The sequence below is a fragment of the Delphinapterus leucas genome, chromosome 2, assembly GCF_059928025.1.
Source record: "Delphinapterus leucas isolate spDelLeu-1000000601 "Yukka" chromosome 2, BTC_Dleu_Yukka2, whole genome shotgun sequence".
Classification (NCBI taxonomy): domain Eukaryota; kingdom Metazoa; phylum Chordata; class Mammalia; order Artiodactyla; family Monodontidae; genus Delphinapterus; species Delphinapterus leucas.
The window spans coordinates 178,073,161-178,094,843 of NC_143130.1; the positions used below are offsets into that span (position 1 = coordinate 178,073,161).

A 21,683-nucleotide genomic window follows, 5' to 3' on the forward strand; every position below is an offset into this window, starting at 1 on the left:
AAATGAGCCAGTCACGAAAGGACAACTACTGTGTGATTACACTTATATGAGGTAACCACAGTAGCCAAATTCAGAGAAACAGAAAGTAGAACCGTGCTTGCCAGGGACTGGGGGGAAGGAAAAATGGGACGTTGTTTCAGTTTTGCAAGGTGAAAAAACTCTGGATGTATGTGAGTATACTTAAGAGTACTGAACAGTAATTTTAAAACGGTTAACACAGTAAATTTTATGTTATGTGTATTTTACAATTAAAAAAATTGTTTTGAAAGTCAGTCTCATTACCTCTCAGTTAAAACTTGGATCACAGTTCATTCAGAAAGGCAGTCTTTTCAGGTCTCCCAGGACAGAGTCATTACCTAGAAGGGAATTTTGCTCACTAGACAAGGTGTTGCTCTCATCTCTCTAAGGCACAGTTGAGGTTTTCTCTTTCTCTGTGTAAAGGGCAGAAAGATGGCAACAACGTGTGTGTGTGTGTGTGTGTGTGTGTGTGTAAGTACATTCAGCAAACTGTAGAGTTCTGTTCAGATGGAGAATTTCTTCTTCAATGAAGTCTGTAGTCACAGTTTCAGCCCATTATCTCCTATGGTGCTCACAGTAACCATGGAGGGAGCACGGCAGGTTGCATCATATCCATCATACGTGGGTGTAGACCGTGGTTTCTCCATCTTGGCAGTGTTGACGTTTGGGGCAGGAGGATTCTTTTTTGTGGGGCTGCCCTGCTCACTGTAGGATGTTTAGCAGCATCCCTGACTTCTAACCACTAGATGCCAGTAGCACCCACCCCCCACCCAGTTGTGACAACCAAAACTGTCTACAGACATTGCCAGATGTCCCCTGGGGGGCAGAATCACCCCCTTTTGAGAACCATTGGTTTAGAGGATCTGAGCTAAGATCACATGGAGTCTACACATAAACCTGAGTCTTCTGATTCCAAGTCTCCCATTCCTCTGCAATACAAGGTTTGTCCACTTAAGGCCCCTCCAGAGCACCAGCCCCGCAAGCACACACACACACCCTTCTTTGCCCTGCTCCATGCCCTGGAACGGGACATCCAAGGAACACATCACTGGTTCCCTGGCCCTCTCCCGGCCTCCCTCCCTGCACACAGGGCTCTGACAGTGACTCTGGCAGGCTCTGGGAGCACCACGGCCTCCCTCTGCCCAGGCAGGCATAGGAATGGGGGCGGCTCCCAAGCCATCACCCCAGCCGTGCTTTGCTCTCTCTCAGTCCTTTGCTTGGCCCCTGCCTGTCTCAATACACAGATCCTTCATTCATTTACTTCTAGTTAGATCTTCTTGACAGAGCCATCTCTTTCCTCCCTGTTAAAGCCAGTAACCCCAAACTTAGGACAAGAGCTCAAATTCAGCACTGAGCACACTGCAGCTACTCACCAACGCCTTGCCTCCCTGCAAGCATTCTGTGCCCGTCACCCCTCCTCTCTCTGAAACCTCCTAATCCTGGGTCTCTAATGCTCTTACCCTGTTCTTCTCTCTCCACCTCCGGTTATTTCTGTCCTGTCTTATCTCCTCCACTGGACTTAGGGACTTAGGAGGAAAAAAGAAAGGGATTGTATTTACATGAAAATGAAATATTTTGTGTTGTTCGCCCATTTTTCTTCGATACTCGTTATGAAATTTATTAAAATATTTTTAGAACTTTTTATGACTTTCATAGATCGTTTTAGAGCAATCTACAAAACTTTATGTTTTTATAATCTTCATAAATATCTCACCTTTTGGCTTCCCTGGGGAAAGTACTCCAGGCATGCCCTGCAGAATTGGGTGGTATTTATTCCCAGCTGGTGGGACCAACTGGCCCATGGCACTTATCAAAGCTCTTCAGGGGCTAAGAGGCTTTTCTTAGTCTAACGGAATACTCTGGGTGCCCTTGGGCCTTAAGTTGGTGACTTTGGGGGGCTTCCTTGGATCCTCAGAACTGAATAGCACCTCATATCAAATCATGGTCCCCTTGGTGGCAACTAAACGGAGTGCTTGTTATGTGCCAGGCTCTGTGGTCAGCACTCCACACAGATATTTCATTTTAGTGTAATCTGACTGAAATTGATTCCCCGCCCCACAACCCCAAATCTGCAGGCAAACTTGTAGTGCATGAATAAATAGATCCAAATTCAACAAGAAATGAGTGTTTAATGACAATTCTCTGGAAATGAAGGGAGGAAACGGTAAGGGAGTAAATGAGTTGAACTCCTAGGGTGGGGAAGGCCTGAGGGGTAGCCTTGAAGTTACTGTCCAGTCCAGGCCATGGGCAGCCCTTGCCAGGAGAGGGGAGGAGCACGGGCTGGGAGCCTAGTGGGCAGAGTAGAGGGCCTGTAAGCATACCCCAGGCTGAGGGGGAGACAACACGCAAAGAGAGGCAGTGGGAGGCTGTACAACAGTCTGAGACCATGAGCCAAACCACAGAAGCAGGGGAATCAGTCTCTTCAACAAACACTAGACCCTGGGAAACACAGAATGCCTGCGACGCGATCACTCCCCCAGGAAGCTCAGCCGAAAGCCCAAGTAAGCAAGACCACCTCAAGGCCCAGAGAGCCCAGAGGGGCAAGGACATGAGAAACTCAGGCTGATGTCCAGAGAGCCGACAGAGGGAGCTCTGGGTCAGGGAGGCCAAAGCAGCAGCATGGCAGGCAGGACCAAGGCGGGGCCAGCCTCAGAGGAGATGGTGAGGGTGAGGCCCCTGCGTCACAGACGACTTTGAAGGTGAGAGAGTGGGAAGAACTCCTGAGGGTAGACGCACAAAGGGGCACCACGGCCGATTCCAGGTCGGAGCCATCTTCTCTCTGCCCTGCTTTTCTGCACCAGCCTACCCCACCCACCCCTCCCCGCCGCCCCGAGTGAGGCAGCAGGACTCTGCGGTCCTATGGCTGATGACTGCAGTGCAGCCAAAGACCTAAGTCCTCTGGGACCTCTCTGAGCCTGAGAGAGACCTCAGGGGCACAAATGAAGCAATCCACTGTACAGAGAAGCCGGATGTGGAAAAAGCATTTCTAGGTTACCAGGGGCCATCTCAGAGAAGTGTTCCAGAAGGGCCGGGGGTGTCTGAAGAAAAGGGGTTCTGTGGAGTATGGGCAGTGTCTTTATGAACGCGGATGGTGGGGCATCTCAGGAGAGGTAACCTTCAGGCACACGTGCACACACTCACAACACACATGCACAAATGTTGAGTAGGAACGTATGCACAGCATCTCTATGTCCCTTTGACAGCCTATTTTGAATCCCTTCTTTTGAGAGCAGGAGCTACATCTACCTTTAGCGTTCCTGTAAATGCCACAGCAGCCAGGACACTGCACGGTACCCAAGGTCCCCTGTGAACATTCTATAACTAACTGTTGGCTAACACTGGCTATGGGATGGCCCTCTCTAATGTGGACAAACGAAAACCAGTTCAGTGGCCATTAAGGAACACATGTGCCAGGTGATGGTGTTGATTCCAATTTCTCTGGTAGCTATGGTGTCAAGGTCATTGGGTGGTAACTAGGCAGCTTTTCTGGTATCTTGTCCTATACTTTCCCTCAAACTCAAACCGACCTGATAAATACGTACCCTGACATGCACGGACACTCTGAGTGTCAGATCTGCATCTCCATTTGCCAACTAAGACACCCCTACTGGCATGTTACAGATGCAACTCAAACTCAACATGTCCCCAAACTGAAATCACATTCCCTCAAAAGCCTGCTTTCCACTCGTGGCCCTTCCTCATCACGACGTTGCCCAAACTACAAACTCGAGCATCAGCCTTTTATCTTCGATTCTGGCTCTCCCACCTGAGCAAGTCGGCCTCCAGTGTATTTCTGATCCTTCCTCCTGTTATTGCCACAGAGATGCCTCGCTGGCCATAATTAGATCCTGGTTGTTCCCCTCCCCCAACATTCCTGCCACAGTGTCTTCTAAAGCACAATGCGCAAGTCGCTCCCCAGCTTAGTATCCTTCAGTGACCCCGAACCAGAGTCAAAAACAAAGTCCAATTTCTCGCGAAGGAGTACTAGTCTTAATCGGAAGTCTTCGTTCCTTCACTCTCAACTCCGGCCATAACAGAATACTCCTGTGTTCTTTCACGCTTATGAGCCAGACCACTCTCACTCCAGACCTTGTAGACTTGTCATGTCGCACGTCACGCCTTGTGATTGCTGACTTTCTTGTTTCCACCCCAAGGACGTGGAGTGCTTGAGGACAAGGGTCGTGCCTTGTCTCCCCACAGAATCCCTTGCACTGGGCTTTGCACATAGTGGGCATCCAACAAATGTTTGTTGAATGAATGGATACTGGTGGCATAAACTTGTCTCAGGGAAGCCCCTGAGCCCCCTTAGAGCTCCATGGTCATAAACTAATAGTTTCAGAATTATCCCTTTTGATACAGGCTTATACTGGGTTTATTAAATTGTCAGCATATATTTTATTTTAAAAATGAAATGTTGGGCTTCCCTGGCGGCGTAGTGGTTGAGAGTCCGCCTGCCGATGCAGGGGACGCGGGTTCGTGCCCCGGTCCGGGAGGATCCCACATGCCGCGGAGCGGCTGGGCCCGTGAGCCATGGCCGCTGGGCCTGCGCGTCCGGAGCCTGTGCTCCGCAACGGGAGAGGCCACAGCAGTGAGAGGCCCGCGTACCGCAAAAAAAAAAATATGAAATGTTATTAACTAGAGGCATTGCTCTACCCCCCCGCCCCCCACTATTTTTCACTATTTGTTTTGGAGAAACTATTAACCCACTTAAAAGACTAATCAAAAACCGTTTCTTCTGCAGAAACAGCTGTTTGAGCCTGTGCAGTTTACCTGAGGATATTCTTCTAAAAGCACACATTCAGACACCTGCAGGCACAACTCACTTTCAGGACCTCACACGACACTACTCACTTTAGATCTTTTTTTTCTTCTTTTAGCTTTCCCATGGCAGAGCCACACAGAATAATCGAACTGCTTTGCCTGGCGCCTTTCAGGAGTGAAAACTGGGGCCTAAGAGAACACAGTGGTTTCTAAGTGCCCTGAGTCTAAGTAAGACTCAGCACCTAATCATCACAGGTGAGACACCAATGCTTCCCGCATGTGAAATCCGCTCACTGTTGGGAGCCTTAACACCTAATGTATTTCAGCACTAGACAGACTGTGGAAGTAGTGTACCCAACAGTTAGCCTTCTTTCCTTGGAAAACTCATCTCCCCAGAGCTATGAGCGAGGCGAAGGAAATCACGTGACTCCTGGTCATGATGCAGAGGTTTCCTCACATGGTTTATGATCAAACCAAAATAAAGAAGAAAATAAAATCCCATTGGCGAAGCTGGAGCCTGATCTGCGGGGCGGGGCCAACAAGGCGGAGGCGGGCCTCGGAGGGCGGGCCGGACATCGGGGGCGGGGCCGACGGAGGAGGAGGCGGGGCAGCCTCAGCAGGTGGGGCAGCCTCAGCAGGTGGGGCCCAGCGGGAGCCCGTGAAACTGCCGCTCGCGTGGCTGACTGGCCTCTTCAGCCGCTACCGGGCACTTTCGAGCTCGGCAAGCGCCGCGGCGGCGAGGGTACGAGGCCAGAGGTCGGCGTTCGCGCCCCGCCGGCTGCAGAAGTTGTAGCCATCCGTTTCAAACGTGCCTGTTCCACGCCTCACTTGCCCCCTGCTCTCTCCGTCCCGAACCTCCACAGCGGTCCCCGGTCTGTCGCCTCAGTTTGCAGCTCCAGGTTCCCTCCCCCAACTCGGCTCGGCTCACCCAGCCGCCACCGCCCCCGCCACCCCGCCTGAGACCGACTCCAGCCGAAGCGCGGCGGGGTACATCGAGGCCGCGCAGGGGCGGGGATACAGGAGAGCGTTAGGGCACGTGAGGGCGCCTCGGCCAATGGCGGGGCGTCTGGAGGGCGGTGGGGCGGGGCCGGCGCGGGGGCGGTGCGGGCGGTGCAGGGGCGGGACCGCGGGCTAGGGGCGGGGCGCGGAGGGCTGGGGAGCGAAGGGGGAGGGGGAGAGGAGGGCCGGGACGGGCTGGGCCGGGGGAGGGGCGGGGAGCCGCCGCCGCCGCCGCCGCCGCCGCCGCCGCCGCCGCCGCCGCCGCCGCCGCCGCCGCCGCCGCCGCCGCCGCCGCCGCCGCCGCCGCCGCCGCCGCCGCCGCCGCGAGCCTGGGAAAGGAGAACCGTGAGCGAGCGAACGATTCAGTCCCCGGGCGGCGGCGGCGGCGGCGGCCGGGGGGGCGCGACGGCCGGGGCGGGGGAGCTGCTGCTGCGGGGGGCAGGCGGCGGGAGCGGCGGCGGTGGTCCGCACCAGCCATGCCGAATAAAAACAAGAAGGAGAAAGTGAGTCGGGTCCCGCGCCGCTGGGCTGGCCGGGCGGGGAGGGCAAGGGACCGCGCGGAGGGCGGCGGGGAACTGCCCGGGAGCGGGGCTCGGCGGGGCTCAGGGGTGCTGCGAGAGCGGGGGCGCTCTCTGCCCACTCCCGGGGTGGGGGCCGGGGGCGGCGGGTCGCGCCGGGGCCGCGGAGCCCAGGCCGGGACGGGGGTCCTGATGGCCCTGGTGGCGGCCAAGGTGGGGGGCGGCGTGGGTGCTCGCCCCGGGGCAGCGCGCGCGGTGGGCATGAGGGGGCAGGTGGCGCCGCGCAGGTGGTTGACCCAGCCTCGCAGACGCCTGGGCAGGGGCTCCAGGGGTGAGGGTGCAGGCGCCTATCAGGGACCCCCGGCCGGGGAGATGGGCAGCGAACGGACTCCGCTTAAGGCTTAGGAAGAATCGTCTGCCTTCCGGAGGGACGCTCTGGGGCTCTGAAATACTATTATTATCCTGGGTGGCGGCGGCGGCGATGCATGCGAGTGTGCTGCGTTTGCATTTGGGGGGGGGGTATGTTTTTGCTTCAGGTGGAGCTCTGTAGCGTTTCAGAATCACCCCAGAAATCCTCGCTCCCAGGGTTTAGGGTGGGAAGGAAAAAAAGGGATGTGGTGTGGATCTTTCAAGATGCTGAGAGCGCTGTATAAATGTGGGTTTACCTGTTTCTGCTTAAAGTTGTCAGTGCCAGATAATGCAGACGAAGAAAACAAGGAGAATCTGAATTTGGGTGGGTGGGTGTCGCATCACAATATTGTATCTCTAAACCATACGATGTAGAATTTCTTGATGGTATTGATTAAAACTATCAAAAGTCATTGTTAAATTGTATAACTATTTGTAAAACTGCATTTTGGTTTATCTGATGTTTAGCAGTCTAAAAATTGAGAAGCCTAATTGATTCTGCTTTATGTTTCCCAGGAATCGCCAAAAGCAGGGAAAAGTGGAAAAAGTTCAAAAGAAGGACAAGACATAATAGAATCAGAGGTAACTATTCTTAAATATTCTCTTTCCATTTTTTCATGAACACCTTTTAACTTAGGGTAGAAAAAATGAGGGCGAGAAAACCTAGGGTCTTCTAAAATGTTTCCCTGTATGAGATTTTTTTCTAGTGTCTTTCATAATCCTCCATTTTAGTTATTTGGGTTTGTATTATTCGCCTTTGGGGAAATAGGAATGTTTTAATGAAAGTTGTGCGTATCTGTGCTGCTAGTATTTTTAAGTTCATCCCCCACCCCCCAAATCTCAAATCTAGCAGCCCTCCTGTGGAGACTGGTTTCAGGGGCTCTCTCATACTGGAGTTGTTCAAGTTCCTATTGGTTTTCCCATCCTCCCTCTTCCTTTACAAGGGGCCGGGTCTGTCTCTCAGCAGCTCAGCCTCTTTCTCCTGTCACCCTTGCTTTCCTGGATGCAGTGTCTGCTGCTCGTGCCCTGTGCTTTTCTCTGTTGATGTCTGTTCCCCTTAGCCTCTTTCCCCAACCATGTTGGTATATTTTGGCTTATCTAGTTTTGCTATTTTTGTGCAATCTTCTATCATCTTTCACATTTTTTTTCTTTGTAGTGGCCAATTCTGACCACTTTTGCTTCTTGCCTTTGGGCTCATTGAGGAAACAGCTGGGATGCTCCATGAGGATTGTGTCTACCTGGTGGGATTGGGCTTTGATAGTATTTGCAGAGCCAGCACTTGGCTTTGCCTTTTCTTCCTTGTGACTAGTTGTTGAACTGGAGCACCTTGGGCTACGGGTCTAGGAGCTGCATGGACCCAGGCAGAGCTAATAGGCCCTTTTGAATCACTGGTAGCAGAGAAGCTGCTTAATTTGGTGTCATAGTTCTCCAGAGCTGGATTGTTGAAGTCCTTCGTCTTATCACAGATGACAGTAATTTACAAGTGTCAGACCCTTTCCTATAAGCCAAATTAGAGTAGAGTTCAGTTCTGTCTGGCAGATAAGTTAACGGACCATTATCTGCAGTAGGCTTTTTTTCTTTTTTTTTTTTAAGCCCCAGGTTATCTTTTCCTTATCATTTGGTACATTCTAAGCCTCCCTCCTCTTCAGGAGGTGGTTTATTCCAGCAAATCTGTTGCCCTCCCCAAAGCAAAAAACAGAAATCCGAAAGGTTCCTTAATTATCAATATTTTTGTGCCAGTCTTTCCCTGCCCTTTCTTTATAGCAGGCAGTCAAGTTTTACTGTGGCATTCTTGCATTTGACTTGATTACTTCCCTGTCACTCTTTTGACTAAATTGATTTAAATGAAATTTAGTGGCTGCCCAAGGGTGTATGCCTTTTCTTTTCCCTTTTTTGGTTTATCGATCTTGCATTAAAACTGCTTAGACTTCCTAGTGCTCCCCCAAACCTTTCTTGCCCACATACCTGTCTCTCACTGCTCGTGTCACACACACAAAAATCAGCGTGTATGTTTCATTTATTCCTGTTTTAGTGGAAAGAACCTGGCTGTAAGGATGGGAAGATGTTAAGTTTGAATCTGAAGAAAACCTCTCAGTAACTCAAAGATACCAAAGCCAATGATAAGGAAAATGTGTGTTTAAGGTGGATTGGGTTCTTAGATGGTCAGTTGCTTTAGATTCTTGAGGTGTGGCCTGCAGTGTCTTGAGTGTGATGCCCCACTTGTCTTTTTGTATTTTTTCTAGCGCTACTGTCTAAGAGCTGGAGCTACAGAGCTTGAAATTACCACTGAAAAATACTGAAATGTTGGGCCCTTCACTACTTCCTCCTAAGGATCCCAGAGGCAACATGGCATATTAACATGACAGTTGGCAGATCACTGTGTATATTTTGCAGGCGCACAAATTGAGGCACTTCTGTTCCTTTGAACTTGGAGTTGACCATTGCTTTTCCATTGTCTCTCTCACCTCAGTGTTCCTCTCTGTTCTTCATTTCTAGTCCCACCCCCTTACCAAGTGTGATGGACTCACGCAGGTGAATTAGACCATTACGAACACTCGCTTCCTCTCCTGTCTGCTGATACTACTCTGAACTCGAATATTTTAACCTGAACCGTTGACATAGGTCTGCAGTTCCTACGCTGCTTTTCAAACCTTTCTGATGTCACGTCACCTTCACAGTCAGCGTTAGTTCGGGTTACCCTGTGGACACCCCTCTGTTAGGACAGTTAGCACATCCAGGGCTGCCCAGCCCGAAAGGTGCAGAGTAGGTGCTCATCCAGGGCAGAGAAGTAATCCCAACAGAGAAAACGTTAAAGAACTTGGCCTGTGGTTGACTTAAATAATACACCCCTTCAAATGTGGGGTAGGTCCTTACACAGAAGTCCTGGCCAGTGATAACCTGGCCTCAAGGAAAACAAAGGAGCAGGTGGCTAGCATTGCAGACCACTTTGTGGTTAGAACAGGGGGACATTTGATGGCGTGGGTTTTTAGCAAGAAGTCCTGCAGTAAAGGATAGAGTGCTTCAGCCAGGGGCTTAGTGAATAAAATGCGGACTCCTGATGGCCATAAACGATGGCACCTAACTTCTGTGGCCCTGTTTCCTCTTCCCTAAAACGACTCGGTGAGTTTCAGGTTTGACCATTTTTAAGTTTATGGGATAGATTAGGCGTGACCTCTCTTGAAAGTTTTCCCTGCAAGATATCTGGCAGGATATGTCTTCCCGTGTAACAGAACACCATTAAGAGTCGTAACTGCTGCTGTGCAACTTTTGTCTTTTGGTAGAAATTCCTATTCCTTGAACGATGTGTATTGGAACATCTTTCTTTGCTTTTTTTCTCTTTCCAATAGAATGTTTAATGTTTGATTTGCTTATCCATACGTGTTCTGGGAATCTGTTTCCGCCCAGTACATCCTGCTGCTTTATTTCATAGCACACTTTTAAGGAGTGAGGATGCAAATGGGCTCACAGGTAACTTGACCTTGGAAAACTGTGGAGATTGACAGAGGGAACTCATCTTTGAGCAGCTGCTCTCAGTGCAACACTCAAGTCTGTAGGAACATAGCTAGGCTCATTGGATGAACACTTAGAATCCTAGTAAATTGCTCAGAGATTCCTAAAGTCCATTTTACAGGATCAGACCATGCAACCGTGGTTTTTGATACCGTTATTTTAATTTGTGTACTGTGTCCAAAGTTACGTTTTAAAAAGTGTTTGCGCTTTTTGTAAAGTGATTCGTTGTGAGCACATTAAAGGTCGTTGTGTGTTGTTCTCCAGTTGTGTGTCTTACTTATCCTCCTTCAGCTCAGTTTTGTTTGAAAGTCTCTACAGCAACTCTTACGTAATATCTGTTGCTGAAAGGAAGGCTGAACAATCCTCTCTCCAACTTGTTAGCTTATTTTGACCCCTTCCACCTTTAGTGATAACTTTGCTTTCTCTTTATGACCTATCTGTTTACATTCCCCTGGCCCCTTGTCCCCAGGGTTCCGGAGACAGGGAGCCAAGTCTTGCTGGGGTCTCATCGGTGTCGGTGGTGGAGTTGTCTCCTAGAAATTTAAACTGAAATTTTAGAAATATTTACTAATTCATCTAGTAATAACAGTAACACCCGTTACATGTTAATGGGAATAACGTTTTTATGAAAGACACCTTTCCATGAAACATTTTTTGACTCTCCAGTCATGTGACTCTGTAGCAGGCGTTTTAAGCTGAGTGAGTTGGAGGAGGACGAGGAAGTGGTTGTGTTGCTGTGTGGGTTTTCTGGGGAGGCGGCCGTGACTGTCCCCTCCCGAGAAGAGAGTCCCCGACTCCTGTCCCCAAACACCAAAAGCCTCTGTCTGGAGGCTGAATTCTGAGCTCAGGCTCTCACTGGGGGCCTCCCATGCTGCTTTTTCCATCGTTCTCTTCCCGACTTTTTCCAGTACAGCCCTAAACTGGACTCCGGTGAAACGCAGAGAGGAATAGCACTTTAAGAACTTTTGTGGTGGGACTTCCCTGGCGGTCCAGTGGTTCACTCTGCGCTTCCACTGTGTGGGGTACAGGTTCGATCCCTGGTCGGGGAACTAATCCCGCATGCCACGCAGCCAAAAAAAAAAAAAAAAAACTTTTTTGAAATTCTTACGTAATTATTTTATAGGAAATGGGAGTTCCCTGCTTTTAATTGCCATTCTTCCAATCAGTCCGCATCATCTTTGCTTAGAGCCACGGTGTTCAGGAAGGATGGCTCTGCAGAGAGGACAGTCCGCTGCTGACTGGAAGGACTTGGGGTCCGGAGGTGCCGTGAGCTCACTGTCCTCGGGGGAGTGAGGCTTCCCTGAGCCGCCCCCTCTTTGGCGCCCACTCCTGCCCTGCGCTACAAGCTGGCCGCTTGGTAGGCCCTTGAGTGTCTCCCACGGGTGACACCGCTGCCCTTGAGCGGCAGTCCACCCTCAGCACCATGGCCAGGTGTTCCCTGTGGGGCCGCCCTGTGGTCCTGTGCATGTTCCCCAGCATCCTTGGTCAGCCCCACTAGATGCCAGTAGCTCCCCGTCCCCTCCAGTGGTGACAACCAAAAGTGCCTCTCGACGTTGCCCAGTGTCTCCTGGAGGGCAGAATGGCCCCGTGTTGCAATCACTGCTCTAGAAAGATCCCTCCACAGATCATGTGCATTTGCTTGCAAATCATGCCTGGCACGTGTTCGTGAGAAGAGCAGTGCTGCTGAAACAAAAGGGACATCAAAATTCATGAGGGTCCCAAAGAGCTCTGATCTAGGTGGGCTGTAGCTTTCAGGTGTTTTTCATATTAGAAACTAAAATTGAAAAATTTTAAATATGCATTAATTCATCTAATAACACATCCATTACATGTTAACATAAATAGAGTCTTTTTTTTTTTTTTTTTTGCGGTACGCGGGCCTCTCACTGCTGCGGCCTCTCCCGTCGCAGAGCACAGGCTCCGGACGCACAGGCCCAGCGGCCATGGCTCACGGGCCCAGCCGCTCCGCGGCGTGTGGGATCCTCCCGGACCGGGGCAAGAACCCACGTCCCCTGCATTGGCAGGCGGACTCTCAACCACTGCGCCACCAGGGAAGCCCTAGAGTCTTTTTATGAGAAAACTATTTACAAAAGTTCACGGAAAAAATGGCATTGCAAATCTCTTTAATGTCTGGCTTAATAAAAGACAGCTGGCCTCTCAAGTCTGCGCCTGCATTCAGTCTGTTTTGATACCACATCCCTGGTAGCCTGTGAAAAATCAACATAACAATGGTTAAAAAGGCAAAGCGTGTCTTGGTGTTATCATAAAAATAGTAGATCCCAGAAGGGGCCTAAGGGACCCCACTTTGAGAACTGTTGTAGAATACTTTTTCCCATCCTCTTTCTTGCTTATCTGTATCCTTTCATCTTTTTAGCTCCAACTCAAGTTCATTTTTTCTAAAATTTAAAGGAAGGTTTTTCTCACCATCTTGGAGCGTATTTTTTCCATATTTTCAGTTTGAATAGCAATCGTTTGCTGCACCGACTATTTTATTATGTATAGTGCCTTGGACAACTTTTATTTCCCTGTGATTTGCCTCCCTAACTAGACAGAGACCTTGAGGACAGCACTTTAACTTGATTCGTCTTTGCACTAATATGCCGTACATATTAGGGCCTGGCGTCAAGAGGTATTTGTTGGTGCTTTTGAAAGTGCTCAGGAAGAAGGAGAGCTTCAAATCAATCAGCTTGCTGTTTTTTTTTCTGATACTGTAAATTTGAAAGAAAAAAAAAATCTCTCTTGTTAAGAGGCTTATTGCTTTATCACCTCTTTGATCCTCTAAGGGAATTTTAATGCAGAATTTTCATTCATTGTAATTTGTTTCAAATAAATAGCATTATACCAAAGTAGAAGATTATAGTATTAGGTCTTTTCCTAATGTTTCTAACTTTTTTTGTAAAATTTAAGAAGACTGCAGTTGACCCTTGGATAACATGGGGGTTAGGGGTGCCAACCGTTTGCACAGTCAAAACTTCCAGTATAACTTAGAGTTGGTCCTTCATATCCATGGTTCCTCCGTATCTGTGGTTCTACATCCAGGGGTTCAACTAACCTCGGACCATGTAGTACTGTACTACGTATTTACTGAAAAAAAGCCATGTCTCAGTGGACCCGTGCAGTTCAAACCCATGCTGGTTAAGGGTCAACTGTATTTTATTTTTGTTTTTCGTTTGCTTTTATGTACGACCAGAGGTCAGTGGTAAAAAGCATAGTGTCATGAGACCTTATTCTAATTAAAGCATTTCAAACTAGGGTTTCCATGTAAGTACAAGGTTTCCATATGATCTTTGGTACTTTATCTTTTTTTTTTAATATTTATTATTTGGCTGCATCGGGTCTTAGTTGTGGCCTGCAGGCTCTCTAGTTGTGGCCCGCGGGTCCAGAGTGCACGGGCTTAGTTGCTCCGTGGCATGAGGGATCTCAGTTCCCCGACCAGGGATCAGACCTGCGTCTCCTGCATTGGAAGGTGGATTCTTAAAGACTGGACCACCAGGGAAGTCCCTGTCTTTCTTATTTTAATTTTATTTTGGGAGTATTTCTCAGCAGAACATAGACATTCAGGAGACTTGGGAGTAACTTGCCCCCCCCCCCAGTCAGTCACACTTGCAGCCGCTGAATAGATGGGACAAGATGGAGCACATTCTTATAAAGAGCCACCTGGAGCTTTGAGTGAGGAAATCAGATGTTTGAAAGCATCTAAGCAAACACAGGATCGCCATTAAATTGTGGAGTTCCTGAGTGCGTGTTGGATGTGGCGTGTGTGTAGCAGGTAAGCTGGCAGATAAGATCAGTCAGCATCCCTGTCCCTCTTAAATAAAAGCTCCGTTACGTGATGTGTAATTCTAGAAAGAGTCCTTCAAGCGACTTGCGTGAAATCATGTAAAGTGTTCCAGTTCGTGGAAGCAGCTCCGAGCGAATGCAAGCCTTGAGCCCTGCCCCACAGTGGTGGCGAGGTTTCCACCTGCGTGTGGGGAGCTGGGAGAGTCAGTCTGCACCAGCATGTCATGGGGACGTTTTCCTAAGTCACAGGGAAAATTCCTCTGACAGATCGCAACTCGAGAAAGTCTTCAGTGTTTCCTTGAATGTTGGGCACCTGCCCAGGTCAGGGAGTGATGCCATCTGGTCTGGCCCAGCATTTTGGTAACAGCCTTGCGTCTTGCTGTCAGTCTGTCGTGTGGAGCGGAGACTCCCCGGGCCGTGCTTTCCCTCAGGTTTGAGAACAGCCAATGCTGGGAAGGGCTGCTTCCCAAACGCCGGAGACAGTGTCATCTTCGTCTTCTCCACCTGGGGGAGTGAGAGAACCGGCCTAGAAATTTAACTCTCCAAGGGGGGGAGGAAGAAAATCTTTGTTAGTTGGAAGACTTTGCGTTTTCCTTTATCATAAGTGTTTTTTAAAGATGAACTTGAGCACGGCTGTAAAGGGGCGTTAGCTCCAACCTAAAGCTGGTTTTGCGCAGTGGGTACCTGGCGGCTCTGAGGTGCTGGACCTGCGCCATCCAAGAGGTTAGTTAGCCTTTAGCCACACGTGGCTGCCTAAGTTAATGAAAAATACATTAGATTGAGAAATTCAGTTCCTTGGTCACACTAGCCACATTTCAAGTGCCCAGTGGCCACACGTGGCCAATGGCTCCCCTGCTGGACAGTAGATAGGGAGCATTTCCCACTTCACAGAAAGTTCTACTGGACAGAGCTGCCTTAGACCCTAGCAGTAGCTTCCAAAATAACTCTAATGTGAGCGCGCTGAACTTAACTTTGTTAGCTGTCGCTCTTCTTAATATGAAATATTAAATTTAAGAGAAAAGACATAAATTGGCAAAAGAGAAGGAAATGGGTAAAATAGGGTAAAGAAACATGTGAGAAGGGGCTTTGGTGGTGAGGTGGGAAGGAGGCCCTGCTTACCACTTGGTCCAGGACCCGCCTACGTTCTAAAGACCCACACCGGAAACACAGAGGAGGCCACGCCAGTCCCCACAGGAATGGACCCAGAGAGGCCCCAGGGAGACAGCCACCTTGTCTGCTTCTCATCTTCGTCTTTCTTTTTAGATATCTATCTTTACAGCGCGGGGGTGGGGGGGCCGGTGCGGGGTGCAGGGTCAGAACACACATGGTTTAAAAAAGAAAGTAGTGCGAAGTCTGTACTTTCCCATTTCACTTGATCCACTCTGAGCCCTGCATCACAGAGCAAACCTCTCTGGACTGTTCTGGTTTGCTCCGGATCGCACCGGAAGCAGTACGGTGTGGTCAGAGGGAGAGGATGGGCTCTGTAGTGGGAGGGAACATTCTCTCTCCCAGAGTCATCTTCCTCCCTTCATCTGGCCTTTCTCCTTCTCCCTCCCTCCCTTCCTTCCTTCCTTCCTTTCTTTCTTTCCTCCCTCCCTCCCTCCCTGACTTCATTCCCTCCTTCCTTCCTTCCTTCCTTTTTTTTTTTGTTTTGACACATTGCCTTATTTTATTCAAAATCAGTCTGCTCATACATGGTCCGAGAACACCGAAATAATAAAGCAAATATAATCACATGTGAAAGGTTGGTCTTCAAGCATCATAGCCAATGATGCCACACATGAAACCACGTCCACACCTCAGTGGCCACCAAACCATTCAGCAGAGCTTCCTTAACTGAGAGCCGTTTGAAGCTACCGGTTTGAGCACCACTGACAATGTTTTTCAAGCTCTGAATAGCTGTAGGGATCTCAGCAGGGGTTGGAGCAGCCAGCTCGACCTTGGCGTAGTGCCAGGGTATGGCCAGCTGAGGCTTCCAGTAAGTCACAGCACTGTCGGCCTGCGCTGGGGCCTTCTCCGCGAGGTTACGGACAAACTGGGCTGTGGTTCTAGGACAGAAAGTCCGTCGCCCCGACTGGCCGGTTGAGTGGTCATTCTCTTTCACGTTTCAGGCTTCCCTTCAGTGGATTCACTCACTCATAGTCGTCCAGCAGGTACGTTCTGAGGTCCTACTATGTGCTGAGCGCCATCGCAGGTGCTGGGGATTCAGCACGGGACACAGCAGGGCCCCTGCCCTCAAGCAGTTTGCTTTCGGTGAGTGCTGTGTGCACTCGTGTTTCCAATTTCTCCACATCCTCCCTAACACTTGTTTTCCTTTTTTTCTTTTTTTTTAAATTATAGCCACCCTAGTGGGTGTGAAGTGTTATGCCGTCGTGGTTTTCATTTGCATTTTGCCTAATGACTAAAGATCTTGAGCATCTTTTCATGTGCTTATTGGCCATATCTTCAGAGAAACGTCTGTTCAAGTTCTTTGCCAGGTTTTTTTTTCCCGGATGCACTGGGTCTTTGGTGCTGCGCACGGGCTTTCTCTAGTTGTGGCAAGTGGGGGCTACACTTCGTTGCAGTGCATGGGCTTCTCATTGCAGTGGCTTCTCTTGTTGCGGAGCATGGGCTCTAGGCGCGCGGGCTTCAGTAGTTGTGGCCCGCAGGCGCTAGAGCGCAGGCTCAGTAGTTGTGGCGCACAGGCTTAGTTGCTCCACGGCATGTGGGATCTTCCCGCACCAGGGCTCAAACCTGTGTACCCTGCATTGGCAGGCGGATTCTTAACCACTGCACCACCAGGAAAGCCCCCTCTGCCAGTTTTTTAAATGGGTGTTTGTCTTTCTGTTGTTGGAGTTCTTAACGCAGGCATGCCTTGTTTTATTGCACTTCACTTTGTTGTACTTTGCAGATACTGTTTTTTTTTATAAATTGAAGGTTTGTGACAACCCTGTGCTGTCAGCTGATGGTTGGCATTTTTTAGCAATAAAGTATTTTTAATTAAGGTGTGTACATTGTTTTAGACGTAATGCTACTGCACACTTAATAGACTACAGTATAGTGTAAACATGACTTTTATATGCCCTAGGAAACCAAACACTTCATGTGACTGCTTCATTGTGATGTTTGCTTTATTGCCGTGGTCTGGAGCAGGACCTGGAATTCCTCCAGTATCTCTGATATTGCCTGTACATTCTGGGTACTAGACCCTTATTACAAAACTCACAAATAGTTTCTCCCATTCCATGGATTGTCTTTTCACTTTCTTAATAAAAAGTGTCTTTTGTGTGTGTGTGTGTGTCCTTTTGATGCACAAAAGTTTTAAGTTTGTATCAAGTCCAATTTACGTTTTTTCTTTCGTTGCTTGTGCTTCTGGTGTTATATCTAAGAAACCACTGTCAAATCCAAGGTCATGAAGATTTACCTCTGTATTCTCTTAAGAGTTTTATGGTTTTAGCTCTTAAATTTAGGTCGTGAATATGACTGGTCATTGATCTGTTTTGAGTTAATTTTTGTTTATAATTTTTGTTTATGTGTGAGGTAGGGATTCCCCCCCCCCATTTCATTCTTTTGCACGTGGTTACCCAGCTGTCCCAGCGTCATTGGTTGAAGAGACTGTTCTTTTCCCACTGAGTGGTCTTGGCTCTTAATTCTGTTCCATCCATCTATCTGCATGTCTGTCCTTACGCCAGTACCACACTGCTTTGATGGAAAGGCGTGCCGCTATGGGGTTTCAGCTACTGGTTACTGTGATACAGATAAAGCAGCCGTGGAGGGAGCGGGAGATGCGTTGAGTTCCGACTCCTCGCCTCGTTCGTGTGGAATCGCCGCCCGGGTGCCGCAGCCGCAGCCCCTTCACAGTTGGGCTTATTTCTATTCGTTTTCCCTGCCACATCGGTGACTCGTCCCACCATCCGCCATCTGCGGGAGCCCGGGTTCCCAGAGACACCCCCCCGCCCACGCGCCTCCGCTTCTGGGTCTTGACCTCCTGTCTAGACAACCAGAAAAGGCTTCTTGTGGGCCCTTCGGCTTCCACACCTGAGCCTGAGGGCCTTTTAAAAAGGGAAAGCTTTCTGTGTCATCGCCCAGCCCGAACGCTCTCCATGGCTTCCAGCTCCTTCAGATAGAGGGGAGCTCCGTAGCTTGGGCGCCTGGGGCCGCGCCAGCCTCGGCCTCGCCCCGCCTGCACGCGGGCTCTCAGTGCCGGGCGCGCGCACGCGCACACACACGCACATACACACGTGCGCGCGCGCGCGCGCACACCCACACGTAGAGCTCCTCCCCTTCGGGTCTTCGCACGTCCTCAGAGCAGCCCTCAGACCTCGCAGGCGCCTCAGCCTGCTGTCGGGACCCGGGCAGCCCCGTGTCCCTCAGGGAACCGGCCCGCACGGTGTCACAGCCGGACAGCCCCGCCCCCACCCCCAGCTACGGGTCCCTGTGCGGGGGCGTCCCCTCGGGGTTGGCAGAGGGACGGAGTTACAGCCGAGGGGGCCAGGAGCGACTCCTGGGCAGCGGGGAGGGCCTCGCCAGGACCTGAGCGTGGAGAGCGGGCCGCCAGGCCCAGCCCGAGCAGGGAGGTGGTGACCGCGATTGCGGGAGTTTGGAGACAGCCCTTAAGGTGGAGGGGGTGATGGAGCCAGGTTTTCTTTGCTAGACGCTCACTCTGCTCGTTCCGTCCCGAGGAGAGCGCTCTGGAGGGAGGCCAGAGGGAGAGGCGGCAGGTGTTCGGGTAACTGTGTTGTCCCAGACGTTGGAAGCCTTACCTCAGCGTGCGCCCTGTGGTGGCTGTCGATACCCCTGGACTCGGTCTGCTCCGTGTATTGGCCAGATCACCCAGTCCTAGTGCAAAAAGCTTCTTTCGGTAAGACGCACAGTCCGTTCTCCTGTCTGGGTAGGAGCAGCGGTGTTGTTTTTGCTCATGCCTGTACCCAGCTGTTTGTCACGGTCATTATGTGTATAGCACTGGGTTCGGCATTACAGGAGAATAAAAAGGAAACGGACTTTAGTGTGCAGGACGTGTGTGTATGTAACAACATTGGAAACGAGTACGTCTTCTAGGAGGGGCTGTTTGAGACTGTGGAGTAACCGCTAGGGCTTTCTGGGGGCATCTAGAGAAAGCCGTGCAGGATGGTTTTAACTTGGGGAATTCCGTGGAACAGGAGAGTTACGGACGGTGTTTGTAAGGAAGAAAGACCCATGCTTTCATGATTAGGTGGAAAGAACGACAGACATCATGGTCAGAGCCCAAGAAAGCACATTTCGAGGAATTGGCTGTAGGAGAAAAGGGAACCCAGGCCCTGGCTCACGGTTCAGAGTTCTGTCTGTGCGTGGCAGTATGGCTTCTTGGAAAACTCTTTCCAAATATCCTTAAGCACCTTATTAAAAAATAAAGCAGCTCTCACTTCTTAGTAAAAATCCCATTCAAGGATGAGAGCATATAGTTGGGGGCTCAAGTCAGTGTGTCTCTTTGGCGCTCTGTAATTGGAAGGGGCTTGGCAGGGTCGTGTTTCTAGGACGAGTTTGATGGGCTTTTTGAAAGAGCCTGTGTGCACATACAGAGTCCATCCTTGGGCAGACAGGAGGGTGTGGGAGGAGGGAGTGTGTTGCACAAAGAATCTTGACAGCGGACACTCACCTTTGTGGCTGTCAGCCGTCACTGCTGGGGCCGAGCACAGCCAAGCTCCACAGGGCTCCTGGGCAAGCTCGACCCGTTAGCCTGCACGGATGACAGGGGACCCCCCTGGCTCCGCTGCGTGTGCCCTCACACTCATCCACCACCTCTGCTTGAGTGTTGGCAACGCTCCTCACCTTGCATGTCAACTGCACGTCGTGGGACAGCCTAGTGGTCACGGAGCAGGCTGGAGATGAGCACACAGAATCTGGAGCCTGGAGACGAATGCAAGGAAAGGCTAGAAGCAAGAGCATTTCCTGTTGCTCAAGAGGAAAGCGCCTTTCAGTAGCCTTTACTGGTTTTTGAGGGCTGAATGTGAGCAAACAGGGAAAGCTGTCATTTATAAGGTATTCAACTATACTAGTTTCTTGTCGGTGCTGTACAAATGACCACAAACTTAATGGCGTAAAAGAACACAAGCTCATTATCTTAGAGTTCTGGAGGTCAGAAGTCTGAAATGGGCTGAAATTAAGGTGTCAGCCTGGCCAGTCCTTTCTGGAGGCTCTAGAGGAGAATCGTTTCCTGGGCTTTTCCAGCTTCTAGAGGCCACCTGCACTCCTTGGCTCAGGGCCCCTTCCTCTGTCATCAAAGCCAGCAGCGTAGCATCTTCCGTCCTCTGACCTCTGCTTCGTGGCCTCCTTGCCTTCTCTTGTCTCACAAAGACCTGTGTGATTACGTGGGGCCCTTCCTGATGACCCAGGATCATCTGCCATCCCAGGATCCTTAACCTCATCACACCTGCCGAGCCCCTTTTGTCAAGTAAGGAAACATATTCATAGGATCCAGGAATTAGGATGTGAACATCTTTGGAGGGTCACTATCATCAACCTGTAAGTAAGAAGTTTGAAAGAAGATACGGGAAATTAGGTATATCTGTGAAGTCTCTTGAAATGTAGCATTGGTGGGGGTGGGATGTAGCCTCAAACTCCAGCAACTATAAGGGGTTGAGTTGTTTACAGTAGCGTGAAGGAGACTATCCCAGAGCAAAACTTGCATTTTTAAAATTTTTAATTAATTAATTTATTTATTTATGGCTGCGTTGGGTCTTCGTTGCCGCGTGCGAGCTTTCTTTAGTTGCGGCGAGCGGGGGCTGCTCTTCGTTGCGGTGCTCGGGCTTCTCATTGCGGTGGCTTCTCTTGTTGCGGAGCACGGGCTCTAGGCGCGCGGGCTTTCAGTGGTTGTGGCACGTGGGCTCCGTAGTCGCGGCTCGTGGGCTTAGTTGCTCTGCGGCATGTGGGATCTTCCTGGACCAGGGCTCGAATCCGTGTACCCTGCGTTGGCTGGCGGACTCTTAACCACTGTGCCACCAGGGAAGTCCAAAACTTGCATTTTTATGTGTATTTTTTGCCTATGCTAATTGTGCTATAAAATACAACCATTTGACGTACTCATTTGTTTTTGTTTTCGTTTTGGAAACAGATTCCCAGCAGGAAAAACAGCCTTGTTGCTGCCCCGTCTGCAGTATCTAGTAAACTAAAAGTGCCAGCCCCTCAGCCCGTAGTGAAGAAAGACAAACGGCAAAATTCTTCCAGGTTTAGCGCCAGCAATAATAGAGAACTTCAAAAACTACCATCTTTAAAAGGTAATTTTTATTATTCATCTTTCAAAAGTTAAAAGTTTCCCCATTTAGGGGGAAAGAGTAACTTTTTGATAGTTTGCTAGTTTCTTGTACCTTTGCTGTGTTTAAATTCTGTAGGGTTATTTTTTCTTTATTCAGTTTTTTTAGATTGAATGTCACTAACTTAACCAACTAATATTTCAAATTCCAGAGCTATTTAAGATAAAAATGTAATCACGAGTACATTACAGGTACAAAACACTTAAAAAAAACACACACACGCAGAGGAAAGACTTTGAATCTTTTCCTGTTAACTGTAATTAAGCTAGCCAATTTTCTTTTAAGTAATTCTCCTCTTTCATTTGTCTTAGAGCTCTAGAAATTCAGAAAGGAGTAACTACAAGTAGAGTAATTGTAAAAACTGTGGTAGAAGCTCTTCATTATTCTGGTGTCGGGGAAGTGAGGGCTATAACGATAGTCC

The 21,683-nt window shown here is 49.7% G+C and overlaps 1 protein-coding gene and 1 long non-coding RNA gene across 5 annotated transcripts in view; one reads left to right on the top strand and one right to left on the bottom strand.

Moving 5' to 3' along the window:
• Positions 1–6,168: 6,168 nt before the first annotated feature.
• Positions 6,169–21,683, top strand: part of PPP2R5C (protein phosphatase 2 regulatory subunit B'gamma) — a 132,524-nt gene continuing 117,009 nt past the window's right edge. For 3 of the 4 annotated variants that reach the window (XM_022576063.3, XM_022576064.3, XM_022576066.3), the window contains exons 1-3: positions 6,170–6,281; positions 7,221–7,286; positions 21,064–21,226. In XM_022576063.3, the coding sequence (XP_022431771.1) occupies positions 6,255–6,281; positions 7,221–7,286; positions 21,064–21,226 (256 nt within the window). In that variant the 5' untranslated portion in view covers positions 6,170–6,254. Of the gene's footprint in view, positions 6,282–7,220; positions 7,287–21,063; positions 21,227–21,683 lie in introns of all 4 variants that reach the window. The other variant, XM_022576071.3, reaches the window with a different exon arrangement.
• LOC111176066 (uncharacterized) overlaps positions 13,808–21,683 on the bottom strand; it is a 31,589-nt gene continuing 23,713 nt past the window's right edge. The window contains exon 3 of the long non-coding RNA XR_016392274.1: positions 13,808–20,472. This is a non-coding gene — a long non-coding RNA (uncharacterized LOC111176066). The remainder of the gene's footprint in view (positions 20,473–21,683) is intronic.